At 42.0% G+C, this 18,601-nt stretch overlaps 1 protein-coding gene across 2 annotated transcripts in view; it reads left to right on the top strand.

Annotated features, from left to right (window-relative positions):
* The window catches only part of LOC126091834 (ras-related protein Rab6), a 74,145-nt gene that overhangs the window by 43,393 nt on the left and 12,151 nt on the right, over positions 1-18,601 (top strand). For both annotated transcript variants that reach the window (XM_049907103.1, XM_049907096.1), the window contains exon 6: positions 10,323-10,389. In XM_049907103.1, coding sequence (XP_049763060.1) covers positions 10,323-10,389 — 67 coding nt within the window. The remainder of the gene's footprint in view (positions 1-10,322; positions 10,390-18,601) is intronic.

An 18,601-nucleotide genomic window follows, 5' to 3' on the forward strand; every position in this document is an offset into this window, starting at 1 on the left:
TTATATACTCAGATTGGAAACAGAAGACTGACAGGCTTTTCGTGAATGCAGACACCTTGTTTGATCTTCTTTGGCCTATATAAGGAATACGACATGGCTTGGCACTGTCAATTTTAGTTACCTTCCATGACTGTGGCTTTCGTGGTGGCCTTCCAATTTTTATCCACGTGTTTTTATCCCACAAGCTCTTCCAGGATAGATCTCCGCACCCCTCTGATCCAGAAGAACAGAATTCCAGAGGGTTCTGTGTTAAGTGTCACTCTCTTCCTCATCGCTGTCAATGGGCTTGTAACCTTTGTTGGTCCTCTGGTTAGCCCAGTGCTGTATATCAACAATTTTTCATATGCTGCAGCTCCCACCGGCAGAGTCAAAATTCTTGACTCTCCATTCGTACAAGAATTACTGGCATGTCTTAATGGATGATACCAGATAAAATAGTTTGCTGTTTCGCTGCTCATCTTACCTTAACCTGTAAGATAACTTGCAGAAAAGGTAGGACACACCATACAATTGAGCAAACAACCAACAAGAAGGGAGCAATAAGTGAATAACAAAGTTTGCTATGTCCTGTGTGTTGGTGCATTCATGGAAGAAAATAGTAGTGGCTTCCAGCAACTCCGTTGTCGAGAATAGTTGCATGCTGCATCAGAATATTCTAAACAGTTGAATGTGTGTTTTTTCCAACCACTTACTACACTGGCTTTGTTTAATTACCAACATGAAAAATGAGGAATCGGATTTATGTCCATAAAAATCCATCATCGGTAAACTTTTAAGTTCTCCATTATTGTAAAGATGCCACTTTGCAGGTACAAAAGTTAAGAGATACGCATCCCACTGCATTCCCCCAGAAAGACTACTGACTGTGTGTACACTTAAGCATTAAGGCTTAATCACCTGTATTGCAAGGCTGACTAATCAATGAATGTCTTTCCCATGTGTAACTATGCATCTGTTATTAACTATCTTAAACCAGAAGGGCACTCTGAAAAGTTTGTGGTAATTGTGAGCTCTGTGTTCCAATCTAAGCCAAGGGATATAGATGGTCTCTCCGAAGCCCTATACACTTTCAAGTGTCATGTGGTATTGGCGGATTTTACTATTGTCGGCAGATTTTGTGTATTCAGTTCATATTACATTTGCCACTTTAAAATTTGAGTGAATACAGGCTTTTTTAAGAGGGGGGGGGGAGAGAGAGAGAGAGAGAGAGAGAGAGAGAGAGAGAGAGATAGATTTAGTTTTAATTTGAAAATTCCCTGGTAAATTGTTTTCAGGGATCGTATAACGGAACCATCTCTGAAAAGATTTAAATACCAAATTTTGATTGTGAATTGCCGAAATATGTAAACTGCAACATAAGGAAGTGAAATGCAATGATTCTAGATTCAGAAGTCAATTTACAACTAAAGTTACTGTAGTTACCACCATAGAAATTAAAGCAAACCCTTAGAAGAATAGAAATGACACAAAAAACCTCATGAAAACTTCTAAACAAGAAAAAGGGTCAGACAATCAGTGTCACATGTATCGACAGAAGGAAAAAAGGTAACTCTTAGCTATGAGAATGCTGTAATATGAAAATTTTCAGAATGAAAACATAGTTCCTTTAGTTGTACAGCTGGCAGACTGAGTGTCCACTGTATCTGCAACTTGCACCAGTAAGAAATACTTCATTTATTGCTGTTGGTTAGAGCCCAGAAAGTAGTGGAAGATGCACAGGTCAAGCAGTTTACCACATACAGCATTTAAATACATAAAATTGCCTAACATAACCACTGCACACATATATTGAAGTATATTGCCCAAGAGACACACACACACACACACACACACACACACACACACACCATAGCTACGAAAATGGAAGAGAAATGGAGTTTGTTAAAAAAGACATCGAAGTAATAATATGTCTAAACAATGACAATAGCAAGTTTTGAGTCCACTCACTATAAAACAACAAAACTAAAATAATAGTGCTGGTATACACAGGTTGTAGTGTAAAATAGGCTCTTAACGTGCACATATTAAAGCCCGTGTTAACTGTCCCTCTGTCACGGGTATGGACTACACTTCGCTCTCTCCAAGGTTGCCATCGGCAGTCCACCCTCGCAGGCCTTCACCTCCCGGATGGCATTTTTACGGACCCATTAGTTCTTGCAGAACATCTAGCGACCCATTTTGCAGTGGCATCAGCGTCAGCCTCCTATCCAGCTGCTTTCCTTCATCAAAAACAGCGGGCTGAAGCTTCCACCTTATGTTTCACCCCTTGTGAGTCAGAATCTTACAACGAACCTTTTACTGAATGGGAATTTCTTTCTGCTTTATCTTCTCATGATACGGCCCCTGGCCCAGATTCCATTCATAACCAACTGCTTCAACATCTCAGTGCTCCACAACGGCAACATCTTCTTCGGGTGTTTAACCGTATCTGGCTCCAGAGTGACTTACCTTCTCAGTGGAGGGATAGCATTGTGGTTCCTGTCCTTAAGCCTGGTAAGAACCCACTATCTGTTGACAGCTATTGGCCAATTAGTTTGACCAATGTTGTTTGTAAGTTACTTGAACAGATGGTAGCCCGTCGGCTCAATTGGGTCCTCGAATCTCGGGATCTATTGTCCCCTTACCAGTGTGGCTTTCGAGAGGGGTCCCTTGGTCGCCCCTGCCCTGTATGTGGATGATTTCTGCATTTGGGTTAGTTCCTCCTCGATGGCATCTGCGGAACGGCAGCTCCAGGTAGCTATACGGCGTGTCTCTGCATGGACCCTCTCACACGGGTTTCAATTCTCTCCTTTAAAATCGCGAGTGGTCCACTTCTGTCGCCGTACTACGATCCACCCTGATCCAGAGCTCTATCTCGCTGCACAAAGATTGCCTGTGGTCCCAGTTTCGTTTCTTGGGTCTTCTTTTCGACGACAAGCTCACTTGGCTGCCCCATATCAGACTCCTGAAGGTAGGATGTTTCCGTAAACTCAATGTCCTTCGCTTCCTTGCCCACTCCTCTTGGGGTGCGGACCGTTCCCTCCTCCTCCGTCTTTATCGTGCTCTCGTTCTGTCTCGCTTGGACTATGGTTGTCAAGTTTATGGTTCAGCTGCTCCTTCCACACTGCACGTGCTGGATCCAGTCCACCATCGTGGTATCCGTTTGGCCACCAGTGCCTTCCCTACTAGCCCTGTTGATAGTCTCCTGGTTGAAGCTGGGATCCCCCCCCCCCTCTTTCTGTTCGGCGGTCCCAGCTTCTGGTGTCATGCACTCAGTATCCATTCCTCTCCCACTCATCCTTCCTATTCTATCCTGTTCCCAGACCATGGATGTCGCCCACCCGACTCCCGCCCTCGGGCGGGTTTACCGGTTGGGCTGCGCCTTGCGTCTCTTTGCCGTGATTTTCAGCTTCCTTCTTTGTCCTGTCTTCCTCGCTCCCTCCCCTCTACCCCTCCTTGGTTAGTTCCTCGGCCTCGAATTCGGATGGATCTCCGGCGAGGTCCGAAAGATTCCATCCCCCAGGTGGTGTTCCGTTCCTTTTTCCGCCAAATTTTATGGGAGTTTCGGAATGCTGTTGTTTTCTACACTGATGGCTCTAAATCTGCTGATCATGTGGGGTATGCCTTCACGTCCTCTGTCGGAACGGAAAATCATCTGCTGCCACCTACATGTGGGGTGTTTACTGCGGAATTGATGGCAATTTCCCAGGCCCTTACCTTTATTAAACAGTCCCAACACAACCGCGTTTTGTTATGTACGGACTCGATGAGTGGCCTTCTTGCTATTGACCAGTGTTTTTCGCGCCATCCCTTGTTCTTTGCCATCCATGACCATCTCGCTGATCTTCACCGTGCTGCTTGTTCCATTGACTTCCTTTGGGTCCCTGGCCATGTGGGTATCTCGGGTAATGAGCTCGCTGATCGTTTGGCTGGGGGAGCAGTTACTTACCCCCTGTTTTCTGTAACCCCTCCTGCAGCGGATTTACGGCTTCACATCAAATCCACTTCGCACAGTCATGGGCCACTTCTTGGGAGGCTACTCCCCTGTCTAATAAACTTCGTGCAATTAAGGTGACACCAGGCCCGTGGCGTTCTTCCTTTCGCCTCCCCGAAAGGACTCGACCACACTGCGTCGTCTCCGCATTGGCCATACCAGGCTGACCCATGGTTTTCTTTTGCGTGATGAGCCACCCCCACTATGTGGTTGTGGAGCCTTCCAGTCAGTAGCCCACATTTTGGTTGAATGCCCCCTTCTTTTGGCTCTGCGTGCTAAGTATAGGCTCCCCAACACTTTACCTTTGATGTTGGCTGACGATTCCCGGATGGTCTCTCTGGTTCTCGGTTTCCTCCGGGAAAGTGGTTTTTATTCTCAGTTTTAAGGTTTTTAATCTCTCTCTGGTATTGGGGCAGGGCGGTGAGTGTTTGGGTGTCTCCCACTGTAAGCGGTGTTCGGAGATTCCCGATTCCCCTCCCCGACCGAAATCCTCTTTTCTTCCCCTTTTACTCTGTTTTTACCCTTTTTTAAAAAAAAAGTCTTGGTGAGTTTTTCTATTCCCATACGTACTTTCTACATTCTAGCAGTTGTACCTTTTACGTTACAGGTGGTCTTGCCTATGCTGCTTCAAGCATAGTGTTGGGTTTGTTCTCTTGCCGACTTCCCTCATTTTGTTTTTTACCAATGACAACATGACTGCCCTTTTACGTTTTTACCTTTTTCCGTTTTATTTTTCTGACTTTACTGCGAAGTCCCATTAGCGGAATGGAGCCTATTTGAAAGAAGGGACTGATGACCTTGCTGTTTGGTCCCTTAAACCTCAAACAACCAACCAAGTGACAGCTTATGCGTTGCATATCCATTGCTCCCCGGACCTCCCGAACTACTGTTTCCTTTTTCCAGATACAGAGATTCACCTCTTGCAATGGTGGCCTGGGGACTATGATTGCCATCCACATACAGTCCCTGCCATCCACATCCAGTCCCTTTTTTTTCTGTTCCTCTTCACCTGGCCTAGTCATGCACATCTCCTTGGTGCAACCCCTATCCACAACTCTGTCTTGAGCTATCACATGGTCCGAAAGACTCAGCTCATCCTGAGGCCCTCCGCTCCCAATTCTTCAATCTCGGCATGTTTTGGTGTTCAGAAGTAGCCTATGCTGGTGGCTCAATGGTTGTCAGTCATGTTGGCTTTGCTTACGTTCATGTGGGCTGTAATGAAATCGGCTCCTTGCCAGAAGGCTGCAATGTTTTTGCTGCAGAATTGGTAGCCATCTCTTGTGCTCTTGACCATATCTGTTCCTTCATTGGTGATTCCTCCCTCATCTGGAGACTCTGTGAGCAGTTTACAAGGTATGGACCCATGTTACCATGACTGTTCAGGATTCCCTTTTTGCTCTTGAAGAGTATGGAGTCTTTGTGGTTCTAATCTGGGCCCCAGGTCACATTGTGATCCAGAGGAATAAACCTGCTGACAAGCTGACTGAATTGGCTACCAATAAGCTACCTCTTGAGATCAGTATTCTGTAATCAGACCTTTGATGAAATTACGATGTCAACTTAAAAGGATTTGAAATATGGAATAGCGTACTCTGACTTTGCTGAACAAACTACACACGATAAAGGAGACCACAAGTTTGTGGAGGTCCTGTGCAGCCCTTTTGCAAGAACTCCATTATCCTTGGCCAGCTCCACATCAGCTATACTTCGCTAACTCATGGTCATCTCCTCCATTGCAAGGATATGCCCCACTGTCATTGTGGTGCCTGTTTGACATTGGTTCGCAGTTTGCTGGACAGTCCTGACATAACATCTGTGATGGACTCTTAATTCCTGACTCACTACCTGGTGTTAGCACACGATGGGTTGTAGAGCCAAAACTTAAGGTAACTGCCTATGCTAGGTGTTTGCTTGGGAAGTAGTAAAAGTGTATGATACCTCAAGATCATCCAGTCCAATGTGGTGGCAGTTCTGTAATGTCAGGGAGAGGTACTCTTTGAACTGTACAATGCCCATACATATGTTCTGGTTTACATAGTGTGCATTCCACAGGGTGGCCACCAAACCCTGAAACTGTGAAAACTGGGAAAAAGCCTTGAATTTTGAAAAAACTTGGAAAATACCTTGAATTTCCGTGAGAAGCCTGTCGTTTTCATCTAACAATTTTTTTTTTTTTCCAGTCGAACAATTATAATATAGTATACATTAAAATACTGTGTAAATGTTCCAAATTGTATGTCAGACTTGTTATTTATAAATCAAAACCAGAATTTGCTTATGTTTGTGAAATATAGGGATGTGTATATATGTCATGTGATTTCAAAAAATATTATTAAAGTTGATAAGAAAACAATATAAATTATGTTACATAAGGATAGCAAACTCGCATTTATGTAGTTTGCAGATCATCTGTATGTATGTCAGTGTCTTTTTAGAACCATAAGAACAAAAAATGAAGCATGTTAGTTAGAACAAACTGATATTTTCATTTAGAATGCATTATTGAGCATGTACCAGTAATGCTTGTGTTACTGTTAGGCTCTCAGTGAGACTGAATCCTACATGTCCTTTTGGTCCTGAAATGTGTTTTAGGTGTTTTTTGAATTCCAGAACTCTTTAAACTTCCAACATTCTGCATGAGGCCTGTGTGTTATTACACACACTGAGGCATCAATATTCGTTGATGTGGTGCTAGTTTTGGAGGACAAAACTTGTTTGACTACATAGATGTTTTAAAACCATTGTTGTGAAAAATATGAATGAAAAACTGAAACAGAAAAAATAGCTGTTCATTTCCTGAAAGAGTGTCATACAAAATGCATTAGGTTTTCAAATATCGTTTTGGAAATAGTCAGTCCTCTCTCTCTCTCTCTCTCTCTCTCTCTCTCTCTCTCTCTCTCTTTCTCTCTTTCTCTCTCTCTGTGTGTGTGTGTGTGTGTGTGTGTGTGTGTGTGTGTGTGTGTGAGATAGATAATTGAGGCCCCTCCCACAATGTTTCCTCAGAAATAGGACTTGCACCGATCCGTCACTTCATATTGCAAAGTATTTATTAGAGAATCATACAAGTTAGAGATGGGCTAAATGGTTATTCTGAAGGAATAGTTATTGTGGTTCCAGTTTTTTTATAACTGTTACTTTTAACAGTTATAAATAACTGTCACGTTATTTTTCAGTGCCGAATACTGAATTCTCTGACGGGGTTACAGTTGAATAACGACGTAGGTGGAATTCATCATTTTAGTTACCAGTATAACTGCTAGTAGTGTGAAATGGCAGGTATGTCATATGAATCATGCCATAAGCTTAGCTAATTAACTGCGGGTACATTTCAGTGGATGTTCGAATGATTATTAGTGTGTCATATTACATGTACATAGGTTATCGGTCGCTATGAGAAATATTATCCTCACAGCTGTAACAGAAAGTACTCGGAACTTCGCCACGGCATTGTTTAAGTAAAATGTTAACAACTTGTGTTTTTAAGTATGAAGTACTGTGTAAGCTGAAAACTGCAGATCAAATTCGAAGCTTAATTTCTTGTGCTGTTCACTTAATAGAATAAGTGTATGGCCTTGTAAATATACATCATGTGATAGATTCGTTTACTCTTGTACAAGATATTCCTATTCGGGAAAGTGAGAGTACACCAATCCAAGTTTCATCTGAGATTTGGAAAACTGCTAGGTTTCTCCAGAAACAGCATGTGTATAACATGAAGACATGCAGATCGAAAAGATTGACATTTGTGGGATTACAACTTGATAATAAATTCAGTTGGGAAGGGAATACCATAGAATTGCCGAAGCGCCTAAACAAGCCTGTATTTGCAGTGAGAACGATGTCAGATGTAGGAGACGTAAATATAAAAAAGGTTACATACTTTTACTGTATTAAATCATAAGGGATCATATTCTGGAGTAACTCATCCAACCAAGCAAAAGTTTTTAGCATGTAAAAGCGTGTAATAAAAAATCATTTGTGGTATAAATTCAAGATCATCATGTAGGAACCTGTTCAAGGAACTTGTATTCTAGCCACTGCTTCCTAGTATATTTTATTCCTTCATGAAATTTGTTGCAAGTATTCCCAACCGGTAGCTCAATACATAATATAAATACTAGGAATAAGAACAATAATCTACATAAAGACCTAAAATCACTTACCTTGGTCCAGAAAGGGGTCCAATATTCAGGAACACACATTTTCAATAAATTGCCAGCAAGTCAGCAACCATTAAAAACTTAAGTTTCAGATAAAGGACGGTTTACAGGGACTTTTGAAAGGCAACTCCTTCTACTCTATAGATGAAAATTTTAACAGGGACTGTTAGACCAGCTTAAGTAAAAATTCTGCTATATTCCAGTTCTGAGCACTTGGTCACAACAGTCAAGATCAGATATTCTGTGTATGATACATTTATTAAAAGTGCATAACTATGTTTTATTCTGGCAGTGTATTAATCCTGTAAATATTAGCAGCTCCAATTTACTGTAATATATTCCACATATTCTGACAATCCCCTGACAGATGATGAGGATATTAAGTATTATATTCAAATGTTTTATGTTATGCTTTCTGACACATTGTTTGTCATTCCTCCTCCCCCCCCCCCCCCCTTTTCTTCCTCCCCGATGGCCAGAGGCTATTTCCATAGAAGTACGAAAAATATTTGTTCACTCCGGTAACTATACTCTCTGGAAATATCACCGGGGTCTACTACGACCTTTAACTGGAATCAGGAACATAGTTACTCAGTTACCAACTTCCAGGTTACCTGTTGGGGTTGCCCATTAACTGCCAGAGAACAAGAACTGTGAGCAAATAACGATAACTGCCAGAGAAAAAATACTGACCTCTGAGAGTTACTTCCATAGTCGCTCTACTTTCTTGTGGTAACTCTATTTGTACTACCCGCCTAAACTAAATTGACAAATAAGGCGGTGGCTCAAGGGGACGACAATACATGCCAATGCCTGTACTGCAGCTCCTATCAGCCACCACTCTGATATTAACTTTATTTAATAGTTTGTGCTGAAAGTAGCAAAGGCATATGAAATAGTACACAGTTCTACCAACAGATGGCACATAGTCTCTTATTTCCACGACCAATAGAATGCCCTCCAAATGGTCTATTCCTCTCCTCCGTAGCCAGATCTCCAATGAGTTGACGCAAAAGCGTAGTACGGTCATCGCTCAACAGATGGCGCAAGGCACTGTTGGCAGTTATTGAAATAACTGCCAGTATCAGATGAGTGGTTATCACAGTAACCTTTACTTCTCAGTAACGTGTTATTTCTATCACTTACATTATTTTTTGCCACCTCTAATACAAGAAATTTATGTGGTAAAGAAACCAATTTTAAGTTATTGTTGCCTCTATAAACTTCAACGAGAAAGTTCTAGAAGAAACTGAAGTATTCTTTCAGAATGAAATGCAACATTCTACAGCCATTAGTTTGTGGGAAATGATTCTGTATTTTAGTGAGTTTACCCTTTGTTGCTCCTGTCACGCACTGGCTGTTCAATCCATCGAATGATTATGAGACATGTAGCTTAAATGAACAGACAGTGTTATATAAATGAATGTAGCTCTTGGTCGATTATATTGTAGGCTATGTGTTGCACGTCATAACATGACTTGGTGTAGTTTTTATGACACACACTTCAAAAATGTTACTTGTTATTTCGAGCACATTGTGTTTGCTAACCTCATGTGGATAAAAATAAGTTATGTGACAACCTGGAAAACCAGGGGAAAAAACCTTGAATTTGAAAATTAAGATTTGATGGCCACTCTGGTTCCAGTACACACGCAAATTTCTGTTGCCAATGTTATTTACAGAAGTGTCCTCCACTGAGTATATACAGGACTGGATGTATCGTCAGATTTGGTTTGAGTTACCATGTTCTGACTTCAACCAGTTTTGATGTCACATAGTATAGGCACCTAACCAAGGTTTCATATATCACTCTGAAGATGATTCAGTGCAGGATTACAGAGCATCATGTAGTGAAAGATACTGAAATTGTCATACAGAACAATCTGTAACCATTGGGACCATCGTGATGTACTTATATACAGTGCAGTACAACATTCATGTAGCATCATTGATCCAAGTACTTTCTCATTTTCACTGCTGTAGGGAATTTTGTAGAAGCTATTTACCATTATCACAATAAAGAGAAGCATACATTTTATTTATAGTTCTAAGTTCCTCAGTAAGCCATTGCGGCATTTACTGTTGCACTGATTTGATTAAAAATATAAATTGGAAAGACATTAAAAGCATCATTTATGCTAGATGTTGTATTTTTGAAAATAATGCAAAATATTCCCAATGTTTTGTAGCTTTTCCGACGTGTCGCTGCAGCCCTTCCAGGCATGGACTCTACTGAAAACAAACCACCAGAAGACAGTATCCTTAAATACATGAAATATATATTTTTTTAATAATGTTGGTTCTCTATATATTTTAAATTGTTTGTGTGTGTGTGTGTGTGTGTGTGTGTGTGTGTGTGTGTGTGTGTGTGTGTGTCTGTCTCAAGGTTGTAGTAGTTCCACGTCAGTGGAAAGTTAACTTCATTTACTACCCACCTCCCTCCTTTTTAAGACACTAGTTTCCAGTGTTTAATGTGGCATATTTTGACATTGTTGTTTTTTTAGTTTTTTGCTTTTGTTCATTAAGGTATTTTAAATTATCTGAGAGTTATTATTATTATAACTAAGACAGCCGCATAGTTAATATGGTAGCTTATGTGTTTTCCATAATGACAGTGGAATATGGCAGTGTTTGTAAATGCACTTTAAGAAAAATCTCAGTTTGTTGTGAATATTTCCTGGTTTTCCCATTACGTAATTGAATGAAGCATTATCCAGTCTTGTAATGGAAGTAGTGCACTGTATTTAAATGTAACTTGGCTTTTCATACGAAAGTTTCTGTAGGTGAATGTAAGACACTATCTGTAACTCCACTCCTGGAATTTCCCATATGTGAAATGTCAAGTTTCAGTGTGCATATAGTAATGATATGATTCCACAATCACTCTCCTTTGTATTCATGTTTTCTTTATTACATGTAATTTTTCTAAATTTAAGGTACATGCTTTCAAAAATATGCATTATCTAAACATTGCTTATTTATGTAAATATTATTCTTTATGTATATTTGCAGCAGAAATAGTAACTTACGCATAGGACTATTAGTGAAAAGTAACCTGAAGTGAAGGGCTGAGAGAGGTGCTTAGGAGTGTTACCTACTAACCCTCACTTTTTTCCTTGTTTCAGGGATATTATTAGTTATAAATTAAGGCAATCGGAATTTGTTTAGTAGGTTAGAGCTCACATACAAGTAAATTTTGAAACGTGACTATTGACTTCGTACCCCTCCCATTCATTGAAAGTAGAATAGCATTTATTCAATAGTTCAGAAGAAGCAAAATATCTGAAGAAATTAGTTTGACTAAAACCTCATCCTGGATAGTTAAATTTTACACTCTCACTCTTCACTTTCACAATCATTAGTAGCTTTGTGGATTGTTGTCCATGATTTTATTTGTGCATGATTATTAACGCATTGAGTCACTATCAGGCTATTTTAAGAGTTCCACATCTCTTCACCTGTACTACGAATGAATGTTATTCTCTCCACCATGTTTTCCCTGCTTTATGAATGTCAACGTTAATCTCATATATTGTGGATTACACTCGCACATAATGCTGCTACTGTAACTGTGACCCCACCCAACACAAATGATTGCTCCCTACAAAAAACGCATGTGCACCTGAATGAAAAACTCGATGCCAGAAACAGTGGTGCCTGATGAATGTCCACCTGGCTGTCAAAGAAGTTAGCCACAGTAGATAAGGGACACTAGTTTGTTACACATCACTGGGTAAATTGAAGATGCCAGTATTTAAAATGGGTACTGAATTGATTGGTGAACCTGAAGTTTTCAACTGAAATAAACATGGAAATAACAGCAGTGGGGCTGAGAATAGATCACTAAAAGTTGAAGTGAAAATAATTACATTACAGCAGAACAGAAATGTTAGGTAAATAGGGTAATGAATAAAAAAATTCTTCAGAACTCAAAGATAAAATAGCAAGATTTAAATGAATATAGGTAGAAATTTCTACTGGGGGGTGGGGGTGGGGGGCACAGGATAGCTTAGTTTACTTATAATCAAGAATGTGTGCTTGCTTCTGGAGCTGAAGGTTAATTATCTGGCAAAAGAAAGGGGGATGGGAAACAGAATGAATTGTATATTAATTAGGAAATACACAGAGGATATTGGATCAATGGAAAAATAACTGAGCAGCACGAAAGGGAAATTAATATTGAAATGGCAGAAACAGATTGTGCCCATAAACCTGTGCAGTGATAGTACAGTTGGCTGTGGATGGGATACTGGAAACAAGCATCTCAGAATATATATGGGAACTTCCGAAATCTGACTAGTGGATAAGAAAGGAAAATCATTGAAAATAGTTATTGAAAGTAAGCAGGGATGGCTAGAGGACAAATGTAAGGATGTAGAGGCTTATCTCACTAGGGGTAATATAGATACTGCCTACAGGAAAATTAGAGACCTTTGAAGAAAAGAGAGCCACTTGTATGAATATCAAGAGCTCGGATGGAAACCCAGTTCTAAGCAAAGAAGGAAAAGCAGAAAGATGGAAGGAGTATATAGAGGGTCTATACAAGGGCGATGTACTCGAGGACAATACTATGGAAATGGAAGAGAATGTAGATGAAGACTAAATGGGAGATATGATACTGCGTGAAGAGTTTGACAGAGCACTGAAAGACCTGAGTCGAAACAAGGCCCCGGCAGTAGACAACATTCCATTAGAACTACTGATGGCCTTGGGAGAGCCAGTCTTGACAAAACTTTACCATCTGGTGAGCAAGATGTATGAGACAGGCGAAATACCCTCAGACTTCAAGAAGAATATAATAATTCCAATCCCAAAGAAAGCAGTTGTTGACAGATGTGAAAATTACCGAACAATCAGTTTAATAAGTCACAGCTGCAAAATACTTACGCGAATTCTTTACAGACGAATGGAAAAACTGGTAGAAGCCGACCTCGGGGAAGATCAGTTTGGATTCCGTAGAAATATTGGAACACGTGAGGCAATACTGACCTTACGACTTATCTTAGAAGAAAGATTAAGGAAAGTCAAACCTGCATTTCTAGCATTTGTAGACTTAGAGAAAGCTTTTGACAATGTTGACTGGAATACTCTCTTTCAAATTCTAAAGGTGGCAGGGGTAAAATACAGGGAGCGAAAGGCTATTTACAATTTGTACAGGAACCAGATGGCAATTATAAGAGTCGAGGGGCACGAAATGGAAGCAGTGGTTGGGAAGGGAGACCTCTCCCCGATGTTATTCAATCTGTATATTGAGCAAGCAGTAAAGGAAATGAAAGAAAAATTCGGAGTAGGTATTAAAATCCATGGAGAAGAAATAAAAACTTTGAGTTCGCCGATGACATTGTAATTCTGTCAGAGACAGCAAAGCACTTGGAAGAGCAGTTGAATGGAATGGACAGTGTCTTGAAAGGAGGATATAAGATGAACATCAACAAAAGCAAAACAAGGATCATGGAATGTAGTCGAATTAAGTCAGGTGATGCTGAGGGAATTAGATTAGGAAATGAGACACTTAAAGTAGTAAAGGAGTTTTGCTATTTGGGGAGCAAAATAACCGATGATGATCGAAGTAGAGAGGATATAAAATGTAAACTGGCAATGGCAAGGAAAGCGTTTCTGAAGAAGAGAAATTTGTTAACATGGAGTATTGATTTAAGTGTCGGGAAGTCGTTTCTGAAAGTATTTGTATGGAGTGTAGCCATTTATGGAAGTGAAACGTGGACGATAAATAGTTTGGACAATAAGAGAATAGAAGCTTTCGAAATGTGGTGCTACAGAAGAATGCTGAAGATTAGATGGGTAGACCACATAACTAATGAAGTATTGAATAGAATTGGGGAGAAGAGTAGTTTGTGGCACAACTTGACAAGAAGAAGGGACCGGTTGGTAGAACATGTTCTGAGGCATCAAGGGATCACAAAGTTAGCATTGGAGGGCAGTGTGGAGGGTAAAAATCGTAGAGGGAGACAAAGAGATAAATACACTAAGCAGATTCAGAAGGATGTAGGTCGCAGTAAGTACTGGGAGATGAAGAAGCTTGCACAGGACAGAGTAGCCTGGAGAGCTGCATCAAGCCAGTCTCAGGACTGAAGACCACAACAACAACATGTACTTACTAATACAGGCTACTAAGTCATGTTTCAGCAGAGGGAGAGCTCTCTGTAAGGTGATGATGATGACCCATTTCAGTGTGTGGCCATATATTACATGGCAGTGTGTGCATTTTTTAATTATCTTTCCCTATTTCTCCCTCTCTTCCACTCCAGTTACAAATTGTTAGCCTTTGTTGTAAAATCAGAGAAATTTTAACTTACACAGACATTTTGTGAACAACATATGAAGTGAAGTAATATGTTGTTTGACTCCTCGTGTAATGTGCATGCTATGATTCTTAACATTAAGCATCTGTGCGATATACTGTACCTCTCTGATAGTGTGTGCTGTTTTAGTTGATTGTACGTCTCTTGGCTAATAATGACCAAACTGACTTGCGAAGAAACACACAGCATTCAGTGGAAACGAACTTCAGAATTATTTAACACGCTTTCTCTCCTTTTCTTTCCCTCTCTATCCCCTTTACCAGCAGTTCACATCAAGAACTGTTGTTAGAGATCTACATAGGATCTTTTTTTCAAACCAGAGTGCCATGATCACTTCTGGGTAGAAGGCTACAAACAAGAAGTCACACCTACAGCCTGCATGCAATGCTGATAGTCTTCACCACATGAGCCTGGTGTCAACAACCTGAAGGTAACTTCTAAACCCAGAAAAGGCAGCCTTGCTGCCAACATAAAACAATGTGTTCATTGACTGGCAGCAGAGGCATTCCCTCACTCAAATCTCAAAAGATGTGCCATATTCTTGCAAATGTAGAGTGTGCCCACTGGGCTAGTCTGTGTGTGGCAGTTCATTTCTCTGTGGAACTCCTTGACGTACCAAAAATAAGAGAACATACTTACTGACCCCATTGGCTTATTTTCTCACGCAAAAATGTTTTCGAATGATAGTTCGATTGACCAGAAGAGTGGCATGTCCACCATGCCAGTGTTTCTGCTAGACGCACAGCGTAACTTGGTATTTCATGTGAAATGGTGCTGGTAGCAAATCTAGAATATTGTACGTATTTCTCGACATAGTTACGGAGTACGTAGCTATCTGTCCTGAATGATGGTAAAGCACACAAAATTTATTGCACTCCAGGTGTGTTGAGATAGAGATTGTTTCGCTTGTTGTTGGTTAAGAGTGACCTTCAGAACAGCCAGGAAACTAGTTCCATCCCGTGCTTTCTTGGTATGTATCCTATTTTGATGGATATTGTCACTGTAGGGTAGAGCCGCAGACAGTCTCCTACAACCATGTGAAAACTTATGAGGCCACAGCATAGAGGTACGAAACAATAGGGCCTAGAAACTGCCATGAGTCAGTGGAACGTGGCATCCAGGCGTAGAGATGACTAGTTGCCATCATCAAAGTGACAACCCCCAGGGGAGTCCGTAACTCTTTTGCGGATACTTGCATGGCGAGCACGGGACCCCGAGCTAGTGCAGCCCTCTTACCTTTCCGGGTTGCATACCTTCCTTTTCCACATCCTTCCCCGTCCCCCATCCTTCTCCCCTCCCCCTTCCCCCACCTCCCCACCTCCGCCTCTTCTCTTCCCCTTCTCCCCCTCTGGGAGTATGTTTTGTGCCTACGTCCGGATAAGGACGCCTGTAACTGTAAGACAGTCTCTCATCTTCGCTTTCTCTGCTGGAAAGTCTCTGTCCTTCCTTTGTCCTTCTCTTTTCCTTGCCTCTTCTCTTTACCCTCTTCTCCGCTGTGGCATTTGAGACCTCTTATTTCCTTTACTTTTCTTTGTTTCTCCCTTTGTCTTTTTTCCTTCCAGTGTGTGTCTGAAGGCTGACCCACGCATTCCCATGTGTAGACGGTGACGGGGTAATGCATAATTCCACGCCCCGGGTAGAGAGGTAGGTCACATACGTACCCAGGCAGGGGTGATTGCCCAAGCTGGTACCTTCCGAATGTGCCGATTGGTCCCTCCGTCCGTTTCTCGGAAGGTGTCACTTGAAGTGTGAACAATCACCTAAGGCAGGCATGCCCTCAGAGGGCCCCCACAAGGAAGGAGTGCGCCATCAGAGATGCTGGTAATTGCGGGGGATACTTCTGCAATGGTTTCCTCATGATCTAGTTTGTCTGCTCACAAGCGAAAGTTAAATGAGTCTCAGCCACGGACAATTTTTCCATTAGTACCACAGTTCCTTGTTGTTTCTCAGTCGGACAAAGGTCAAGACTTCTCCACAGTCAACCCTTTCATTATTCAGAAAGGTGTTGACACAATTGAAGGTCCTATAAAGTCTTGTTCCCGATTACGAAATGGCACCTTGCTGTTAGAAGCAGTCAGTGCCCTACAGGCACAAAAATTGCTGCGAACTTCACTACTACACACCTTCCCTGTCCGGATGGAAGTGTACCGCACTTTAAATTCATCATGCGGGGTGATTTATACACACCCCCTTGAGGGATTGCCCGATGAGGAAGTTCAAAACTACCTGTCTGACCAGGACGAAACGGCTGTTCGTCGAGTCATGAAAAGGGTTGACAAGAACTTGGTTCAAACCCGTACTATCTTCTTCACATTTCAGAGTTCAACTTCCATCGAACATAAAAGTGGGCTATGAGATAATTTCAGGTCACCCTTACATCCCCAATCCTAAACATTGCTATCAGTGTCAGCGGTTCAATCACACCAGCCAGTCGTGTTCCAATCCGGCCAAATGTGTTACGTGTGGCAAGGATGCCCATGAAGGTGAAGGTGCTTGTCCACCTCCATCCCCTCGTTGCATCAACTGTATGAGTGACCAAGCTGCTTCCTCTCGAGATTGCTCCATTTTAAAGATGAACGGCTTATTCAGGAAATCAAATCAGAGTGAAGGAAAAGGTGTTGACATTTACTGCTCGTAAGTTATTCGCCAATCAAAAGCCCACTGTGCCTCCTGCAGGTAAATATAGCACTGTCCTGGCATCTTCTCGGTCTACTAAGCAGGCAGCCAAGCAGACTTGTGTTCTCACCTTTAGTGCCGCGGTCATCGATCGGCCAGCGCAAAGATCACCCATTCAACCTCCCCACTATCATCTTCTCACCCTTCTTCGGCTTCTGCTAAATCACAAGCCCCAAAATAAGACACCCGGACTTCCAAAAAAGAGCATACTCGCGAAGATTTTTTATGTACCCTGACTTCTGAACCATCGATTTCTCCCTCATCTCATCGACCTGTTTCCAAGAAGGCTCATAAGAAACCCAGTTCCTCTCCTCCTCCACCATGGCGTATCTCATCTACAGCACCACCTGGTGGTAACTGCCCTCGACCGTCTTCTGTGTTGCCAAGGCGCACTGCTGGCGGCCGATCGCTGGTGGCAGGAGCTGCTCCCGAACAACCTATGGATCAGGATCTTCTGCCTTCGGCTGAATGCCGTTCCATGCTGTCGGCTGCCGGCTCTCAGCAGTTGCTGAGTCGAGGGCAACCATGATAAAATTCTTCCCTTTCCTGTCCACCCTATGTCAATTATCCATTGGAATATCCGCGGCATTAGAGCCAGTCGGGATGAATTGTAGAGCCTTTTACGATCCTACTCGCCGGTCATCTTTTGTCTTCAGGAAACAAAGCTGCGTCCCCACGACCGCTTTATTTTCCCTCATTTTCAGTCAGTCCGGTTTGATCTCCCCTCTGTTGATGGCACTACAGCACATGGAGGACTCATGATTCTTCTTCGTGATACTGTCCATTATCACCCAATCCCCTTAAACAGTTCCTTCCAAGCAGTTGCTTTTCGTCTCTCCCTTTCTGGATACACCTTCTCTCTTTGTACTGTATACATTCCATTGTCCACACCGATGGCAAGAGCTGATCTCCTTCATCTCCTTGGTCAGCTCCCGCCCCCTATTTCCCCCTACTTGCTGGTTGGGGACTTCAGTGCCCACCACCTGCTTTGGGGATCTCAGTGTCCTTGTCTGTGAGGCACCCTATTGATTGAGGTCTTCCACCAAGCGGATCTTGTTTGCCTCAACACTGGGGACCCTACATTTTTGTCTGCCTCCACGACAAATTTTTATCATTTGGACCTTTCGGTTGGTACTGTTCCGCTAGCTCGGCACTTTGAATGGTTAGCTCTTGCTGATACACACCCGCGTGACCATTTTCCATGTGTCTTTAGATTGCAGCCATAACTGCCATCTGTGCGCTTGAGACGCTAGAAGTTTGCCCAAGCCGATTGGACACTTTTTTCGTCTCTAGCGACATTCGATGAGAGTCGCTTTCCTAGTGTCGACGATCAGGTCACTCATATTACAGAAGTTATTCTTACAGCTGTGGAATGTTCAATACCTCGCACCTCCAATTTACCCCGGTGCCCCCCAATTCCTTGGTGGAACAAGGCATACCATGACGCAATACATGAGCAGCGACATGCTCTT

This window comes from Schistocerca cancellata, chromosome 1 (genome assembly GCF_023864275.1).
Source record: "Schistocerca cancellata isolate TAMUIC-IGC-003103 chromosome 1, iqSchCanc2.1, whole genome shotgun sequence".
Classification (NCBI taxonomy): Eukaryota; Metazoa; Arthropoda; class Insecta; order Orthoptera; family Acrididae; genus Schistocerca; species Schistocerca cancellata.